Below are 19,643 nucleotides of genomic sequence, written 5' to 3'. Positions count from 1 at the left end.
AATTTGGATGCCTTTGATTTCCCTTTCTTGCCTTATGGCCCTGGCTAGGACTTCCAGTACAATGTTGAATAGAAGTGGTCAATAGCAGGCATCCTTGTCTGGTTCCTGTTTTCAAGAGGAATGGTTTCAGTCTCTCGCCATTGAGAATATGTTGGCTGTTGGTTTTGCATAAATGCCCTTTATTATGTTGAAGAATGTCCCTTCTATTCCTATTTTGCTGAGAGTTTTGATCAGAAATGGGTGTTGGATTTTATCAAATACCTTTTCTGCATCAATTGATATGATCATGTGGTTCTTCTCCTTTGTTTTATTAACATGGTGGATGACATTGATTGTTTTTCTAATATTGTACTATCCCTACATACCTGATATGAACCCTGATACCCAAAATTCTTAAAGACTTTCAGGGAGATGTACTTTTTTAACAAAAATGTGTGGTTGGTGCTACCTGTGTTCCCAGGAGGGAGAGAAGCTGGTTTGTATTAGGGGAACTCTTGTAGATGAATAACTCCGCATATGCCTCAGAGAGGCTGGCTTAGATGCATCTGGATTCACATGACCAAGTGCAGGAACATTAGCTGAGCTTTAAATAAATCATAAAAATGGAGATTTCCCATGTTCTAGCTCCAAAGAAGAGAAGTAGGAGAGGGAGAATGTAATCAGAATAGAATGCCAATAAAAGTTCAGTCCCTCCTCTGGATTCTGAAAGGTTCATAACCCAAAAAATCAGAGCTTCACACTGGGGGAAATGGGTTAATAAATATGTGAATGGGAAGTCCATACTTTAAGAATTGAAGAGGTATTTTCCAGAAAAGGAAGATGATGAAAGTGGTCAGAAGAGGCAATTTCCTTCCCCTTTTCTAATCTTGGCTCCAGAGCCCCCAGCAGAACCTCTTCAATGTCTCGCATGGTACAGATTTCACTGCTGCTGCTCCAATCAGCTGTGGAGATAAGATGTGGCTTTTAACTACTCTGCTCCTTTGGGGTAAGTTGCGCCAAGAGGGGTAGCTAGAAGGAATTCAAGGGTTTTGTTTTGTTTTTGGTCTTCCTTTGGTATCCTGGGCTAGAATTTAAGAGTATGGAGACAACTGTGTGTGTGTTTCTATAGTTTGTTGGTGTTTATTGTATCAAGAGGGTGGGAAGAATAAGAGCGTTAAGCCTAGAAGCCCCATGTTAATAGTCACCTTTGGGTTCAGTTCCACTGATGCTCTGCTTTGGGAAAAGGGGATAGGGAAAAACTCAAGAGACCTAAGCTTGACCCCTCTGAGTCTGTATTTATTATGTCTCCCTATCTCTCCCTCCCTAATCATCTCCTACTGACCACCTAATGTTTCTGTTCTCTGGTCTCTTGCAGTTCCAGGTGGAGGACAAATGGGTGAGTGATCTTTAATTCAGTTTCACTTCCTCCATCTCATTCCTGCTTCCAAAGGACAGGCAACATTAACCTGAAGAAGGGAGTGTAGGAAGAGGATAGAAAGGAAAAAGAGTCATAATTTATTTTAAAAACTGCTGTTTCAGAGTAGAGTCCTGGGTGGTGCAAATGGTGAATGCTCTCTCTCTGCTCACCAAAAAGGTGGAAGTTGGAGTTCACCCAGAAGAGACTCTGAAGAAAGGCCTGGCAATCTACTTCAAAAAATTTCAGCCATTGAAAATCCTATGGTGCACAGTTCTACTCTGACACACTTGGGGTCTCCATGAGTTGGAATTGACTCTACAGCAACTGGCTTATATTCAGAATGTGATTTTGATAAACCTTGGTTTTCCAGATTTCTTTCCAAGGTTTTCTGAATGGGCCCTGACCTTTGGAAGAAATGTCTAAATGTATATATAATAGCAGGAAGGGCCAGAATTGCAAAAACACAAAGGGACTTTTGCTGGGTTTTGCAACATCCCTCAAAGCCAGTCTCTCTTAGAAGAAAACTGGGTACTTTTTTGCTTCTCAGAGAGAGTCTGGCAGGTACTGAAGGCTCCAAAGTGAGGAGTTTGAACTATCATTTCCAATGCAAATGCTAGTTAAGGCCTATGGTTGACTCTTGGAGACAGTACAGCACCAAGGACAATAATTCAATCGGTATGCCTTACTTTAAAACATTGCTTCATTGCTTGTCAACAATGAGACCTAGTCATTTGATCCTTAGGAACCTTAAATCTCCAACATCCAGATGAGGATTTAATAACATGAACAAAACTCTCTGTGGCAGGGTGTGGATGCTCTTAATGGTTGATTTTGTGGATTCCCACTTGCCTGTTTTCTAATAATCTTATCAGTTTTGTTCCTGGTGCTTTCCATAAAACCTTACCAATTGTTCAGAGCCCTTTCCTTTCGTTCACTTTTTTATTTTATTTTATTTTAACATTCCCAACCAGACCCCAGAAAGGCAGTGATCACCTTATCCCCTCCGTGGCTTAATGTGTTCCAAGATGAAAATGTAACTTTGTGGTGTGAGGGGCTGAGTCTGCCTGGAGACAACTCTACCCAGTGGTTTCACAACGGCTCAGCCATTCAGACCCTGACACCCACATACAGCTTCACTGTTGCCAGCATCAATGACAGTGGCGAATACAAGTGCCAGACAGGTCTCTCAGTGCCAAGTGACCCTGTACAGCTGGAAATCCACAGAGGTAAGTAAGTATGGTATGGAGAAGGAGGGCTGGAAAGCACAAGGTTTTCCTTTCCATTTTCTCCTTCCTGGGTGCTGAATGAGTATGTTGATTGATCTAAGTATGAGTCTAGCCCCTATGTAGATACCAGGTAAAATTAAACATTGCATCAGGTTCTTAAACTGTGCCCCAATAGAACCCTAAGTGGGTAGGGTGTCTAGCGTAAAACTCAGGTGGCTGGCTGGCTGGTGCAGATGGTTAAGTGTTCAACTACTAGCCTAATGGTTGGCACTTCAAACACACCTAGTGGCTCCCCTGAAAAAAGACTCAGCGATCTGCTTCTGGAAGGTCCCAGCTTTGATAACGCTGCACGCAGTTCTACGCTGCACGCAGTTCTACTCTGCACACATGGGTCTCCATGGGACAGATTTAGCTCAACAGCAACAACAACAAAAGGGAAACTCAGGTGCTAAGATTTTATCATTTTGAATTTTTTGTTGTTGAAAAAATTTCTGCCTGACAATGGTTCTACAAGTGTATTTGTATGTTTTATAAGAATTCCCAGGGGTATAGTAGAGCTGACAAGGGACAAGTTTGTAGTCACTTCTTGGTCACAGCCAGCTACCCTGAGGGAGCGAGTAGTTGAACCTGTGCACTCAGGACCAGTCTCAGGGGACATCAAGTTCATATGGCATAACATAGTACACAAAACATTGTTCCACCTCCTACTTTGGTGATCAGTGACTGGGATCTTAAAAGCTTGTGAGCAGCCATCTAGATGCAACAATGGGTCTCTCCTCGTCCAGAGCAAAGAAGAATAAAGAAAATCAAAGATTCATGGAAACAATTAGTCCTTGTGACTGGTACACCATGCAATCCTCAGCCTATATGGCTATGAGACCAGAAGAACTAGATGGTGTCTGGCTATCACTGTCAACCATTCAGAGGGATATCTATGTAGGAGATCCTGGATAGAGAGGGAGAACAATGTGGAACAAAACTCAAAGTCATTTAGAAAAAAAAAGGGGGGGAGGACCAGGTTTGCTGGTCTGAGAGAGCCTGGTGGAACCACTGAAACTAGGGCCCCTAGCTGCCCTTCAGGTCTGGAATTGAACCCACACCTGTGGCTTCCAGCCAAACAAAAGACAGGCATATGGGTTGAACATTTACCTGAGGTAGATACACTCCTTGGAGAGAATAATTATGGGAGAAAGAAGGGCTGTTTATGCACAGGGAGACAGCTCAGGGGGAGGAGTGCATGGAGGGGTGGACACAGGGAAGAGGTAACTATCAGGAGGAAGTGGGAGGGGAGCTGTGGCATTGGGGTAAATTGTAGTCAGTGTCATGAGACAACTTGTGTGAACTGCTGTATGGAAAGTGAATTTTCTCTGTAAACTTTTACCCAAAGCACAATAATAATAATAATAATAAATTCTGCCTGCACATAGTAAATAATAACTCAGAGAAATATACAATAATGATCAATGAAAAGTCTCCTTCTCACCCCAAACCCCCAGTCCCAAAGTCACCTTCCACAGAAAGAACCAAAACTCAAACCAAACTCACTGCCATCGAGTTGATTCCAACTCACAGAAGAAAGAATTGTTAAATGAATTTTGTTTTTTAATCCTGGCTTGTATAATACTTTACATACTGTTCTATACCTTACTTTTATCGTTTAAATATCTTAGAGAGTTGTTCTCTGTTCTCTTAATCTGGATTCTCTAGAAGACCAAAACTAGTGAAGCATATATAAATACACATAAAGAGAAATTTAGTTCAAGGAAGTGGCTCATGTAATTGTGAAAAAAATGGCTCAAGCAATAGTAGAAACAGGCAAGTCCCAAATCTGTGGATCAGGTAACCATCTGAAGACCTCTGCTGACTCATGTGGTTGCAGGGGTTAATGAACCAAAAATCTACAGGTCAGGCAGCAGGCTGGAGGCCTCTGTTGGCTCATGGGGTTGTGGAGAGTTGAGGAATACAAAATCTTCTCCAGCAGCAGGCCAGAGACTTCTGCAGGCTACCTCCCAAGTACCAGAGGTCAGGTGAGTAGAGTGCAAGGTTGAGAAAAAAGGAGGGAACTTTGCCAGGACATCTATTTATATGCTGGAGGCAGGCCACACCCCTGAGGGAACACCCTTTTAACTGATTGGTTGCTCACATCAGATCACAAAATGAAGGATGATTACATAATATCTGCCAAACTACTGAGAAGGATGGCCTAGCCAAGTTAACACATTGTTTGTTGTTGTTATGTGCTGTGGAGTCAGCCCCGACTCATAGTGACCCCTCCTTGGGTTGCCAAGGCAGTATCACTACGGAAGTAGATTGCCCAACCTTCTTTCCAAGGAGTGGCTGGTGGGTTTGAACCTCCAGCCTTCTGGTTAGCAGTCAAGTGCCTAAGGCACTATGCTACCAGAGCTCCTAAGTTAACACATAGCATTAAATATCTCATCTGTTTACATCCATAGAGAGCTACCTCATACTTTTAAAATATGCTGTACATAATCAAGGGAGCTCTGGTGGCTTAATGCCTAAGGCATTTGACTGCTAACCAGAAGGAAGGTTGGGCAATCTACTTCTGTAGTGCTACCGCCTCAGAAACCCAAAGACAGGTCACTCTGAATCAGATGCACCTCAATGGCAGTGAGTTTAGTACCATAATTGAAGGAGCTCTGGTTGTGTAGTGCCTAAGGCCAACCAGAAAATTGGTGGTTCAAAACTACCAGCCATTCCACAGAAGGAAGACTGAGCCATCTACTTCTGTTTTGATTTACCACCTCGGAAACCCAAAGGGGGTCACTATGAGTCAGAATTGACTTAATGGCAGTGGGTTTGGGTTTTTTTTCTTTTTCTTTTTTTTTTGTAGCATAATTGATTTAACCATTCTTCCTATTAGTCTAGGATGTTTTCATTCTTTTGCTTTTATAAGCAATATTGCAATAAATATCTTTCTACATATAGCCTGGGGCACATTTCACAGTCTATCTGTACAATAAAATTCTGGACATGGAATTAGTGTGAGACTTAGTGTTTTAAACTTTGATGAGTAGATGCAGAGGGGAAAAAAATTCACTTAAAATCTGTAAATAGTTTTTATTTGGCAAGAGATGGAGATTTCAATACTTTATAAAAATGTTTCATTGTTCAGGGCAAATTATCCAAATGGATTATTCAGTTATTTGAGAAGCAAAGACCTAACACTTTTTTATAGTTGAATGCAAAAGTTAACCCATAATGGAGGCAGAATTATATTTCTGCCTCTAACTCATTGCCATCGAGTCAGGTCTGACTCATAGAGACCCTGCCTTGGGTTTCCAAGGCAGTATCTCTACAAGAGTGTATTGCCCAGTCTTCCTTCCAAGGAGTGGCTGGTAGGTATGAACCGCCAGCCTTCTGGTTAGCAGTCAAATGTCTTATGCACTACACCACCAGAGCTCTTTATATTTCTGCTTAGTAGGTTGCTTTAAGGAATTCTGGTAGCACAGTGCCTAAGGCATTTGACTGCTAACCAGAAGGTTGGCAGTTCAAACCTACCAGTGCTCCATGGAAGGATGATGGAGCAATCTACTTCTGTAAGAGCTCCTCTGTAAAGATTTGCCACCAGGAAAATCCAGTGGGGGTCACTGTGAGTCAGAATTGACTTGATGGCAGTGGCAGTGGTTTTGGTTTTCAGTGAGAGCTTGCTTTGTGAGGAAATATATGTTAGCTAAAGAAATGTCAATGTCAAAGGGAATGATAGGTGTTCCTCATGTGTTCTTTAGACCCCTGGAAATCAATCCCTTGGATAAAGAGTTTAGAAGGGCTGTTTTAACAAGAGACTTTGTGTTGTTTGAGCAGAAGCAGAGGTATGTCTTGGCCCGAGTGACAAAATATGGGTTAGAGGTGGAAAGAGGCCATTTTTCCTTGCCTCTTCATAGACTTTAAACCCTCAGTATAGGTGACTTATTGAGAATAATGTCTTTTTACACTATATTTTAAGGTGAATTTTTATTGATGTGTAACATACAGACAACAAATCATAATGCACCCTCTAGTGAATTTTCATAAACCGCTCATATTAAGAAATATAACATTACCAAAACCCCAGAAACTGGACAGTTTTTAGTCACCATTCCCAAGATGGACTTCTAACACCATAGGTTTTTGCCAGTTTTTGAACTTCATATCAATAGATACAATATGGTAAAATATGTCCTCTTTTGTCAGGCTTCTTTTTCTCAATATTTTGACTGTGAGATTCAAACCTGTAGTGAAATTGTAGTTCATTTGTCCTCTTTACTGTGTAATACTTTATATTAATACATTCTACTGATGAACTGACAAAGTCAATTGACAAGTCAATTATTGTAATGAAATGTGCAGACCTAGAGTCAGAAAACCAAAAGGGAAGAACACGCTGGGCATTTTGCAAGCTGAAAGAACTAAGAAAAAATTAAGCCTCAAGTTGCAACATTGAAAGATTCTATGGGCAATATACTGAATGATGCAGGAAACATCAAAAGAAGATGGAAGGAATACACAGAGTCACTGTACAAAAAGAATTGGTCAATGTCCATCCGTTTCAGGAGGTGGCATATGATTAAGAATCAATGGTTTTAAAGGAAGAAGGCAAGGCTGCACTGAAGGAATTGGCAAAAAACAAGGCTCCAGGGATTGACAGCATACCCATTGAGATGTTTCAATAAATGGATGTTGCTCTGGAGCTACTCACTCGGCTATGCCAAGAGATTTGGAAGACAGCTACCTGGCAAACTGACTGGAAAAGATCCATATTTGTACCCCTTCCAAGAAAGGTGATCCCACAGAATGTGGAAATTATGGAACAATATCATTAATATCACACACAAGTAAAATGTTACTGAAGATAATTCAAAAATGGTTGTAGCAGCATATTGACAGAGAACTTCCAGAAATGCAAGCTGGATTCAGAAGAGGACATGGAACGAGGGATATCATTGCTGATGTCAGATGGATTTTGGCTGAAAGCAAAGAATACCAGAAAGATGTTAACTTGTGTTTTATAGACTATGCACAAACATTCAAGTGTGTGGATCATAACAAATTATGGGTAACATTGAGAAGAATGGGAATTCCAGAACACTTCATTGTACTTATAAGGAACCTGTACATAGACCAGGAGGCTATTGTTCAAACAAAACAAGAGGATACTGCATGGTTTAAAATCAGGAAGCGAGTGTGTCAGGTTGTATCCTTTCACCTTATTTATTCAATCTGTATGTCGAGCAAATAATCTGAGAAGCTGGACTATATGAAGACGAGCATGCCATCAGGATTGGAGGATGACTCATTAACAACCTGCGATATGCAGACAACACAACTTTGCTTGCTGAAAGTGAAGATGACTTGAAGCACTTACTGATGAAGGTTAAAGACTACAGTATGCAGTATGGATTACGCCTCAATAAAAGAAAACAAAAATCCTCACAGCTGGACCAATGAGCAGCATCACAATAAATGGAGAAAAGATAGAAGTTGTCAAAGACTTCTTATTACTTGGTTCTACAATCAACACCAATGAAGGCAGCAGTCAAGACATCAGACAATGTATTGTTTGGGACAAATCTGTTGCAAAAGACCTCTTTTAAGTGTCAAGAGCAAAGATGTCTCCTTGAAGACTAAGGTACACCTAACCCAAGCCAAGGAGCTCTGGTAGCATAGTGGCTAAAGCACTTGACTGCTAACCAGAAGGCTGGCGGTTCAAACCCACCAGCCACTCCTCGGAAGGAAGGTTGGGCAATCCTACTTCCGTAGTGATACTGCCTCGGAAACCCAAGGAGGGGTCGCTATGAGTCGGGGCCGACTCGACGGCACATAACAACAACAACAACCCAAGCCATGGTATTTGCAATAGCCTCATATACATATGAGAGCTGGACAATGAATAAGGAAGACTGAAGAAAAGTTGATGCTTTTGAGTTGTAGTGTTGGTGAAGAATACTGAAAGTACCATGGACTGGTGTAAAAAAACAAAAACAAACAAACAAACAAACAAAACCTAACAAATGTATCCTGGAAGAAATGCAGCCAGAATGCTCCTTGGAAGAGAGAATGGCCAGACTTCGTTTCACCTACTTTGGTCATGTTGTCAGAAGGACCCATTCCCTGGAGGATATCATGCTTGGTAAAGTGGAGGGTCAACAAAAAAGGGGAAGGCCCTCAACAAGATGTATTAATACAGTGGCTGCAACAATGAGCTCAGATATAGCAAGGATCGTGAGACTGGCACAAGACTGGGCAGTGTTTTATTCTGTTGTACATGCAGTTGCTATGAGTCAGAGATGACTCAACAGCGCCTGACAACAACTGATGAACTAGTGAATTGTCCCAATTTTGGCCTGTTGCAAATAGTGCTTCTATAAACATTTTTATACATCTTTTGGCACACATATGTACATGTATTTTTTGGAATATGCCTCGGAGTAGAATTGCCAGGTCACACAGTATACGTAAGTTCAGCTTTAGGAGATATTGCTGTCAGCAGAATATGAGGGTTCCGGTTGCTCCCCATCATCGTCAATGCTAGATGTTTTCTTTATTTTTAATTTTATACATTCTGGTGATGTTTAGTAGCATTACATTGTAGTTTTACTTTGCATTTCCCTGATGATTAATGATATTGAACATGTCTTTATATATTTGCTATTTGGATATCCTCTTTTGTAAAGTACCTATTCAAGTCGTTTTGTCAATTCTTCTATTCGTTGTCTGCCTTTTCACTATTCACTTGTAACATATATTCTGGATATGAGTCCTTTTTCAAGTGTTGAAAATGTTCTCTCCCTATCTTATTATGTTGGAGTTTTTTTTTCTGTTTGTTTGCTTGCTTTGTTTTGTTTTCTTTTATGAGAAGTTCTTAATTCCACTGCATCAGTTTTGGAGGTTGGTGATCTCTGTGCCTTATTGTTTAAATGTTTTGCCACCACTAGTAAGCAGTGGGAGCAGTGGAAGCTCTGGTAGCTTAATGCCTAAGGCACTTGACTGCTAACCAGAAGGCTGGCAGTTCAAACCCACCAGCCGCTCCTCAGAAGGAAGATGGGGCAATCTATTTCCGTAGTGATACTGTCTCGGAAACCCAAGGAGGGGTTGCTATGAGTCAGGTCCGACTCGATGGCACATAACAACAACAGTAAGCAGTGGAAGGAGCTCTGGTAGTGTAGTACCTAAGTCATTTGACTGCTAACCAGAAGGCTGCCAGTTCTAAACCCGCCAGCTGCTCTGTGGAAGGATGATGGGGCAATCTACTTCCGTATTTACTGCCTTGCTATGTGTCAGAATTGACTTCACTGCAGTGATTTGGTTTTTGTTTGTTTGTTTTTAAGTTAGCAGTGGAGGATTCAATTACATTAACTCTCATTATTTCATTTATTCATGAGTTATTTATAAATGTTCTTGGAGGGTAGCTTTTTGTTACTTATTTCTAATTTCATGGCATTTTGGTCAGAATTTGTGGTAAATGTGATAGCAGTTCCTTGATACTTGTAAAAATTGTCCCTTGGCTTAGTGCATGGTCAAGTTTTATAACCACTGCAAATATGCTTGGAAATGACATGAATTTTCTTTTTCTAAGGTACAACATTTTTTTAGACATAAATTAACTCTATTAATTGTATCATTTAAATATTTTATAATATTCCTAGTGTTTTGACAGTTTCTGATGGTGGTATGTTAAAAATTTTCCATTTTATTTATGGATATATTCATTTTCCCTTGTAATTTTTGCTTTAGATATTTTGAGGCTAGGTCATTAGGTTTTCTGGCCAAAAAAAAAAACCCAAGAAACCCTTTGTTAAAATACTTTACTACAGAACTCTGCTGGAGGGAATATTCCAAGTAGACTATAATAAAAACTTATAAAAGCATATGAAGAAGCAAACTGCCATGAGAGAGAATCAGCAGACAACAAATATAAGCTCAAAGCTTTATATATTTAGGAAGTGAGAGGAGGGGGTGAGTCAATTCTGAAACTGTAAACACATTCTAATGACTTAGAAGACACTTCTTGGGCAATCCACTTCCGTAGTGATACTGCCTCAGAAACCCAAGAAGGGGTTGCTATGAGTCGGGTCCAACTCGATGGCACATAACAACAAGAATATACAAAGGAACAAATAGTTCCCTATATTATTCATTCTTTTTTGAATATATTAGGATTTTTTTGGATAGTATTTACTTGAAAAATTATTTTCCTTCCATTTCCAACCTTCATCTGTGTTTTCATATGTAATTTATATAACTTATACATGTTATACATATATGTATATATGTGCATATATACACATGTATATAACATACATAGATGTAACTGATAAGGAATGTATAAGTGGATTTTTAAAATCCAATCTAAAATTGCCTTTTAATATGTATTTTTAATGTTTACATTTACTATAAATACAAATTTTTAACTTATTTCTATATTATTTTGTATTTGTCATTCATTATTTGCTTTTCCTTTTTCCCATCTTCATTTTTTTCCTCTTTACTGTCCCTCTAGGAGCTCTGGTGGCACAGTGGTTAAGGCATTTGGGTGCGAACCAAAAGGTTTTCAGTTTGAACCCACCAGTAGCTGTGAGAGAAAGATGAGGCAATCTGCTTCTGTAAAGATTTACAGCCTTGGGAAGCCTATGCAGCAGTTCTACCCTGTCCCATAGGGTTGCTATGAGTCAGAATTGATTTGATGGCAGTGGGTTTTAGTTCTTTTGATATTGTCTCCCTGTACAATTCTGTAGAGAGCTCTGGTGACATAGTGCCTAAGGCAGTTGACTGCTAACCAGAAGGCTGGCGTTCAAACCCACCAGCCACTCCTTGGAAGGAAGGTTGGGCAGTCTATTTCCATAGTGATACTGCCTCAGAAACCCAAGTAGGGGTCGCTATGAGTGGGATCCAACTCTATGGCAATGAGTTTGTTTGTATGATTCTGCAATTTGCTCACTCATGTCTTTCTTCAATTTCAGAAAATTATCAGCTATTATCCTTTCAAATATTCCCTCTTATCCCTCTCTTTATTCTCTCTGGACTGCTTATAACCACTTCAGATTTATTCTGGTCATTTCTTCAGGTCTACTGTCTGGTGAAATTATTCTCTCTTTTCTGTGCCTAATCTTATCTTTAACTCACTCACGGAATCTTTAATTTCAATAAATGTATTTTTCATAATTTTTTCTATTCTGCTTTTCCTTTTTTCATACAATCACATTCTTTCCTTATGATTTCTACTCCTTCAATACATATATCATATTAAACATGTTTGCAGTATTTCTAAGTATCTGAAATTTCCAGTTCTTGGAGTAAAAATTCAATTTGTTCCATTTGCTGATTCTCCCCCATGGCAGTTTTCATCTTCATGTGTTTTGTAACTTTTTATTATAGTTCTATTTGAGTTTATCCCTCCGCCAGAGTTCTGTGAACTATAAGTTGTAAAATATCTTAACAAAATGTCCCTTGGACTTTTTTTGGCCTTAGCTGTAAAGGTTTCAATGTATGAATGGATATTATGTTTTACTTTCTCAGCTTGAGTTGTTGTTGTTGTTGTTGTTGTGTGCCATCCAGTCGGACCTGACTCATAACGACCCCTCCTTGGGTTTCCGAGGCAATATCACTAGGGAAGTAGATTGCCCAGCCTTCCTTCCGAGGAGCGGCTGGTGGGTTTGAACCAAAAGCCTTCTGGTTAGCAGTCAAGAGCCTTAGGCACTATGCTACCAGAGACCTTGTGTAAAAACCAGCTTAGGTTTTTTTTTTTTTTTTTCCCAATTTCCTGTTTTTCCTGCAATAACAATCTTAATCAGACAACAAGCTGCCTTGCAAACTTTTTTTAGAATGGTGGTTAAAGTTTCCTAGAGTTTCTAGTTTCTTTTCAATGAAGCCTCCTTGAGTGTCTAGAATAAGGCATCAATTCCAACACACACACCCCTCTTGCATCACACTTGCTATTGCCAAGTGGGTGTTAGAGCCCTAGCACCCATCTGGACTCACCAGTTTCTGAGTCCAAAGTCCTGATAGGTGAAGTATCAGCTCAAGCCTTCCCAATCCAGCTTAAATTTCTATCTCTGCTAATGGGCATATGGGAATTTCTCTTTCTTTGAGTTCACCTAAACCAGCCACTCCTCGGAAGGAAGGTTGGGCAATCCTACATAGTGATACTGCCTCGGAAACCCAAGGAGGGGTCGCTATGAGTCGGGACCGACTTGACGGCAAATAACAACAACAAAAAAACAATTCTTGGTTATATTTTATTCAGCATATCTTTCTGTGGAATTCAGGTGGCAGAAGTCAGCTTTTTGCCTAAGTCATAAATAGTTCTAACAAGATGAATTAAAATCACATTTTCTACTATCTGCCATGATAAAGCTACGGCCAGTATATCTTAGTAGAATTATTGAGTAATGCCTTTTCAACTTATAATGCAACATTACTGTTCACATATAGTTGTTTTGTTCTTACAACAATCCTATGAAGTAATAACAGAAATAACTCATTTTTTCCCTAGCTCTTTATGTCTGCAAAATAGTTTCACTTAATCTCATTTGATGAAATGCCCTATAATATATTCCCTTGCAGTAAAATATTTACAATTCTCTTGACACAGCATGCTGTTTCACATTGCCATGAAAAGCCATAGAAAGAAAACATATGGTTCTCTCTACTTAAAATGTTCTTCTCTGACTTGCCCACCTCTCTCTGACTGCCACTGAGGTTTCCAAGGCAATATCACTTCAGAAGTAGATTGCCCAGTCTTCCTTCCAAGGAGTAGCTGGTGGGTTTGAACCACCAGCCTTCCAGTTAGCAGTCAGATGTCTTAGGCACTATACTAACAGAGCTCCTCACTTGCCTACCTAGTGACTTTCTACTCATCATTCAAAACACTGTTCTGGCAAAGAAAAGCCTTTGTCTAACTTCCAGGGAGGAAGGCGGGCTGGAACATGCAGCAAAGGTATTTGTTTGGGTAGTGTAGTCTTTGAGCACCCCTCAATTGGGATAGGAACAAGGGAAAATATTAGATATATTTGGAAGCACTATGGCAGCACCAAGACTATAAAAGTTATGCTGTAAATGGCACTACAAATGACTTCCATTCTTAGATAGGTTCTGGAGGAGACCACTACTGTCTCTGCTCTTCCTTTCCCTTCTAAGAACTTTATGCTTATTCATCCAAACCAACTGCCCTCAGAAAAGGAAAAAGTAGAGGAAGCCTTTTTGGTTATGTGCAGAGGTGCACATCTAAAGGGAGGCCCCATTTGACTCAGAGCTTGTTTTCACTGACTGACACTGATCTGCATATATCTGGGCATTCCTATCAATTTAGTATGGTATACACATCTGGATATGTTTGCAATTTGTATGTTTATCTTAATATGTGTGGTTCCATTAACAAATGTATCAGGAGTTAGAGTGCATTAGTGTTTTATTGCTATGCTACAAATTACCAATTTCGCAGTTAAAAGAACAGCATACATTTATTGTCTCATGGTTTCCATGGTCAGGAGTCCAGGCACAGCTCAACGGGGTGTTCTGCTCAGGGTCTCACAAGGCTGCAATCAAGGTGTTGACTGCCTCGTGTTCCTTTCTTTCTTTCTTTTTTTTTTTAATTGTGATTTGGGTGAAAGTTTACAGAGCAAATTCATCTTCTACACAACAGTTCATACACATTTTGTTTCATGACGTTGATTGCAATCCCCATAATGTAACAGCTCTCTTCCCATTTCCTCCTTGTGGTTACCTTTTCCCTGTGTCCTTCTTTCCTATGCATTCCTGCCCTCTGAGCTATCTCCCTGTGCAAATATGGCCCTTCTGGTATTACCTGGTTGGTTGCTCTATGGAGTGTACCTACCTGGTGTCATTGTTCACCTTTTAGGTCTATCTATTGTTTGTCTACCACTTATGCTTGTAGCATAGTGGTTAAAGCACTTGACTGCTAACCAGAAGGCTGGCAGTTCAAACCCACCAGCCACTCCTCAGAAGGAAGGTTGGACAATCCTACTTCCGTAGTGATACTGCCTAGGAAACCCAAGGAGGGGTCGCTATGAGTTGGGGCCAACTCGACGGCACATAACAACAACAATTGTTTGTCTGGAAGCTACAGGGGTGAGTTCAATTCCAGGCCAGAGGGTGACTAGTGTCCAGAGTCTCAGGAGTTTCACCAATTTCTACCAGGCCAGTAATCCTGATCTTTTTTACGGTTAAGTTTTGTTATATATTTTTATCCCACTCTGCCCAGGATCTCCTATTTTGATTCCTTTCTGAGAGGCTGACAGTGGTAACCAGGCACCATCTGGTTCTTCTGGTCTCAGGGTCATGTAGGCTGAGATTCACATGGTCCACTAGTTCCTTGGACTAATTGTTTCCACATGTCTTTCATTTTCTTCATATCTCTTTGCTTTGGATGAGAAGAGACCAGTTGTTGTATCTTAGATGGCTGTTCACAAGCTCTTAAGACGCCAGTTGCTAATCACCAAAGTGCGATATAGAACAATATTTTGTGTAGCATGTTATCCCAATTAAGCTTGACACCCCCCACATTGTGTTCCTTTGTGGAACTCTTCCAAGCATATGTGGTCATTGATAGAATTCAGTTCCTTTCAGTTATCGGACTGAGGTCCTCACTTCCTTGTTAGCCAGGGGGCACTTGCAGATCCTAGAGACTGGCAGTTTCCTGACACATGGCCCTCTCACAGGCCCTCTCCCAACATGGCAGCTCGGTTTTTCAAAGCCAGCAGGAGACTCTCTCAGTCCAATCTGCTAAGATAGATCTTAGGTAACATAGCCATGGGAGTGACATCCCATCACTTTTGGCATATTCTCTTGCCTAAAAGCAAGTCATAGGTTCTGCCCACATTCAAGACGATTATCATAAGGGCATGATTCATTGAGGTCATCTTAGAATTCTGCCTACCACATACAGTAAACTGTTTTTGTCCCAACCAACTTTTGAGGTGTGGAAGAGGTTGTGTGTCTGGCTGCTGGTGAAAGATTATTTTTCTTCCCACCAAAGCTAAAAATGGGAGCTCTGGTAGCATACTGGCTAAGGCACTTGACTGCTAACCAGAGGGCTGGTGGTTCAAATCCACCACCCACTCCTTGGAAGGAAGATGGGGAAATCTACTTCTGTAGTGATACTGCCTTGGAAACCCAAGGAGGGGTCGCTATGAGTCGGATCCGACTTGATGGCACGTAATAACAACAACAAAGCTAAAAATATTTTAGGAATGGGACATGGGTTTCAGATTCAGCAGCGCTCTGAAGCTAGAATGTTATAACAAGAAAAAGATAGTGTCTGGGCAAAGCTTTGGGATCCCTGTATCTCCTCCACTATTGACAAACATTTTGGATCCACATTTTTCAGACTGGCTGCTACTCCAGGTCTCTAGCCGAGTCCTCACTGAAGGAGAACCTCTGGCCTTGAGATGTCATGGCTGGAAGAATAAGATGGTATACAATGTGATTTTCTATCAAAATGACAAAGCCTTTAAGTTTTTTCCTCACAACTCTCAACTCACCATTCTGAAAACCGACCTGAGTCACAACGGCACCTATCACTGCTCAGCCATGGGAAAGGAGAAATACACGTCAGCAGGAGTATCTATCGCTGTGAAAGGTATAAGAGCTTACCAGTCATAGAGACATAATTGTAAGGCCTAGAGGGAGAATAGTAAATCAGGTAAACTCATCACTTCAATATAAAAACCAGTTTCCTGAAAGCCACCCAATAACCAATGACTGGGCCAAGACTAAAACTGAGGTCTTCTGTGTCCCAGTCCACTGCTCTTTCCAGTATACCACAATACCCCAACAGTAATCCCAGGAGCTAATACTGAGGCCAAGGCAATGTGATGATTCATTTCATCAGTTTTATTTTAGTTGCAAGGAATAGAGATTCACTGAAGGTAGCTAGGAAAGTTATTGGAAAGTAACCCAATGAAATCTCATGAAAGTTTCACAGAACTACAAACCAGGAAGGCATCAGAAATTGGTTATACTTTCTGTCTGTCTCTCAGGGACAATATGGTCCCACTTCTGTCTGAGCATTTGCTAACTGATCAGCTCCCCTGATCCAGTTTGCACATGGTCTTAGACCTCACTCTTTCAGGGTCTTTCCCCCTGTAATCACCAACCATTAGCAACTTTTTTCTGTCTCTTAGTTAATTCCTGTAGGAAAGAAATTATTGTCCCAGATTATCTTTTAAGCCAGGAACACAAGTAATATAAGTCAGTGAACTGACTAGTATATGAGTCACTGTCCAGTTTGATTGACCACTGCCAGATGAGAATGATCATGATACATACCATGGCCATTTAGGGGAGCTCTGGTGGCATAGTGCCTAAGGCATCTGACTGCTAACCAGAGGGCTGGTGGTGCAAACACACCAGCCACTCCCCAGAAGATTGGGCAATCTACTTCTGTAGAGATACCGCCTTGGTAACCCAAGAAGGGGTCACTATAAGTTGGATCCAACTCGATGGCAGTGAGTTTCGTTTGGATTTTTGGTTATGGCCATTTAAGGAAGCATGGGATGTATAGAGGTATTCTCCCCAGTAAGGTCTGAGCAAGCTGGAGATGGTAATTATGTCTATGGGAAAACTCAAGAAATGCATCTTTGCTGGAAATTGTCTATAGATGCCTTCTCCAGGGGCAGGAAGTTTCCTGAGGGTGGAGGTTATCTGTTATAAAGAAGAACCTTGATGCTGAAGAAGGCAATCCTATCCCCTGTCAACTTTCTCTTTAGAGCTATTTCCAGCTCCAGTGCTGAGAGCATCCTTGTCATTCCCCCTCCTAGAGGGGAAGCCAGTAAACCTGAGCTGTGAAACAAAGTTGCTCCCACAGAGGCCTGGTTTGCAGCTTTATTTCTCCTTCTACGTGGGCAGCAAGACCCTGAAAAGCAGGATCACATCCTCTGAATATCACATACTAACTGCTAACAGAGAAGATTCTGGGTCGTACTCATGTGAAGCAGCCACAGAAGATGGAAATGTCATTAAGCGCAGCCCTGAGTTGGAGCTTCAAGTGCTTGGTGAGTGAGAATTATGGGAACTGACTGACACAGGAGAAGGTGTTCCCTTCTCTTTCATGAGGATGAGATTTGTTCAAGGGGATTCATGGCCCAGCAAGGAGGAAGAGAGCTCTTCAGGAAAAGCCCATGTACAGGCCTTTCCATCCTTGATTCAGAACTTCACTCTTCTCCTCACAAACTTCATTAAATTTCCTTTCTTTTCTTTTCCTTTTATTCCTCTATTTCCTTTCTCCTTCCTTCCTTTTCTTTTTTTCTTTTCTGTATCTTCTCTCTCTCCCTGTCTTTCTTCTGTCTCTTTTCCATCCCTCTCTCTCTCGTTCTCTCCTTCCTCCCTCTTACCCTCTCCTTCACCAACAGTATTTTGAATTCCTCCTATCTGTTGCCATGATCCTAGGGATATAAAGACACTCAAGTACAGTCCCTGCTTTAAAGAGCCCACTTGGTGGGTTGATGAGATAGCAGTTTTGTGGGTTACCCATTTCTACCTGCTCAAGTATCTATTTTTAACAAAGCTGAAGGGATTGTGAGCTCCAGAACAAAAACTTTGTTCAAACAGTTCAAATTCAGCTCAAGCATTTAATGGCATAAAGACAGCAGTTGTCTCTGAAACTAAGGAGTAAGTCTACTGACTGGGCCCTCGCAATGAAGCTCTTGCAAGGAGTCTGCCCTCTTGTCTAAACACTATATAACCAGCTGGAGGTACCTCCTTCCTGTCCTATGAAATTACCAGCACCTCCATTTGGCACAGGCGTATCAGAAAGTCTCAGTCAACCTTGTCTTCCAACATATCTCAGTTGGAATCCACTGGTTTTTAAGTAGTATCTTTTATCTTTATCTTTTTTTTTTTCTTTTCCAGGTCTCCAGTCACCAATTCTCGTCTGGTATCAGGTCTTTTTCTATCTGGCAATGGGAATAACATTTTTGGTGGATACTGTTCTCTGTGTGACAATACAAAAGGAATTCCGAAGGAAGAAAAAATGGAATTTAGAAATCTCTTTGGCTTCTGGCTATAGGGAAGAGGGAACTTCTTACCTTCAAAGAGACAGATCTCCAGAGGAAGACGTGGAGTGTCAGAAAGAAAAAGAACAATCGCTGCAAGAAAGGCCAAGACCAAAAGCCCGAGGAGAGAGAGCAGCAATAGCAGGAGCTCAGTGGGTGCCACAGATCCAGACAGTCCCCTAACCCTTCCTCTCTGTGGAAGTGTCAGGGCACACACATCCAAAAATTGAAAGAAACTAGAACTGTAAGTCTCATGGCATCTGACTAACAAATAAATGAACTGACTATAGCCAAGATAAACTCGGTAATCAGGGATGATTTGAAGTGAGAGCTACTCCAAACAAAAATTTATAAAATTCAGAAGTCAAGCCCAGCCTGATTATCCTAAAAGGTAGCTCAAGAAGTAATATATTCCTAATTTGCACCCGAATCACATTAAATTTTTTTTTTTTTTTTTTAGAAAGTAGTAATATATTTCTGAGGTCAGAGTGAAAAGGTAAATGTATACAAATGTCCCAGAAATTAAGACAGAGATAAGGACAGAATTAGAGAGAGAGAGAGAGAGAGAATGAATGAATAGAAAGGAGATAAGAGGGAAGAGTACAGACCAAAAAGAAAGAGGAAATAGAACTTAAAACTGACTTCTGAGAGTCTGTGTAAATGAGAGGGCTCCCGCTTGAGGTCCTCAGGATAATCACATCCTTGCTCTTTGAGCATACTAGCAGGGAATGCTTCCACACTTCTTAAAGAGATAGAGATAAAAAGCAGCAACTCACAATGAGAACTGGATGCATTATTATCTTCTTTTCATTTAAGGCTGTCTCAAAACTGCTCTGTATCCAGAGACACCGGAGGTCCTGACTCTCTGTCCCAGGCCCCTGCCTTACAGGGAAGTAGAATGTAACTACTGCTTTCCTTATCAGTTAAACCCAGATCTCCAAGTGTGGCACTGCAAGGGAGAAACTGCAAGTGGTGAGGGGCAGTAGTATCAAAAAGCTCCAGCTCTGGAGATCA

At 40.9% G+C, this 19,643-nt stretch overlaps 1 protein-coding gene across 1 annotated transcript; it reads left to right on the top strand.

Moving 5' to 3' along the window:
- The first annotated feature begins 954 nt into the window (after positions 1-954).
- On the top strand, positions 955-18,812 carry FCGR1A (Fc fragment of IgG receptor Ia). Its single transcript, XM_007950992.1, has 6 exons — positions 955-985; positions 1,355-1,375; positions 2,368-2,622; positions 15,965-16,216; positions 17,346-17,630; positions 18,487-18,812. The coding sequence occupies exons 1-6, from the start codon at positions 955-957 to the stop codon at positions 18,810-18,812; spliced, it is 1,170 nt and encodes a 389-aa protein (XP_007949183.1).
- Positions 18,813-19,643: the final 831 nt, after the last annotated feature.

Source organism: Orycteropus afer, unplaced genomic scaffold, assembly GCF_000298275.1.
Source record: "Orycteropus afer afer isolate SDZICR_OR568_19922 unplaced genomic scaffold, OryAfe1.0 scaffold00290, whole genome shotgun sequence".
Classification (NCBI taxonomy): domain Eukaryota; kingdom Metazoa; phylum Chordata; class Mammalia; order Tubulidentata; family Orycteropodidae; genus Orycteropus; species Orycteropus afer.
Note: the sequence above shows the minus strand (reverse complement) of the source record. Positions and strands in the feature narration are given on the sequence as shown.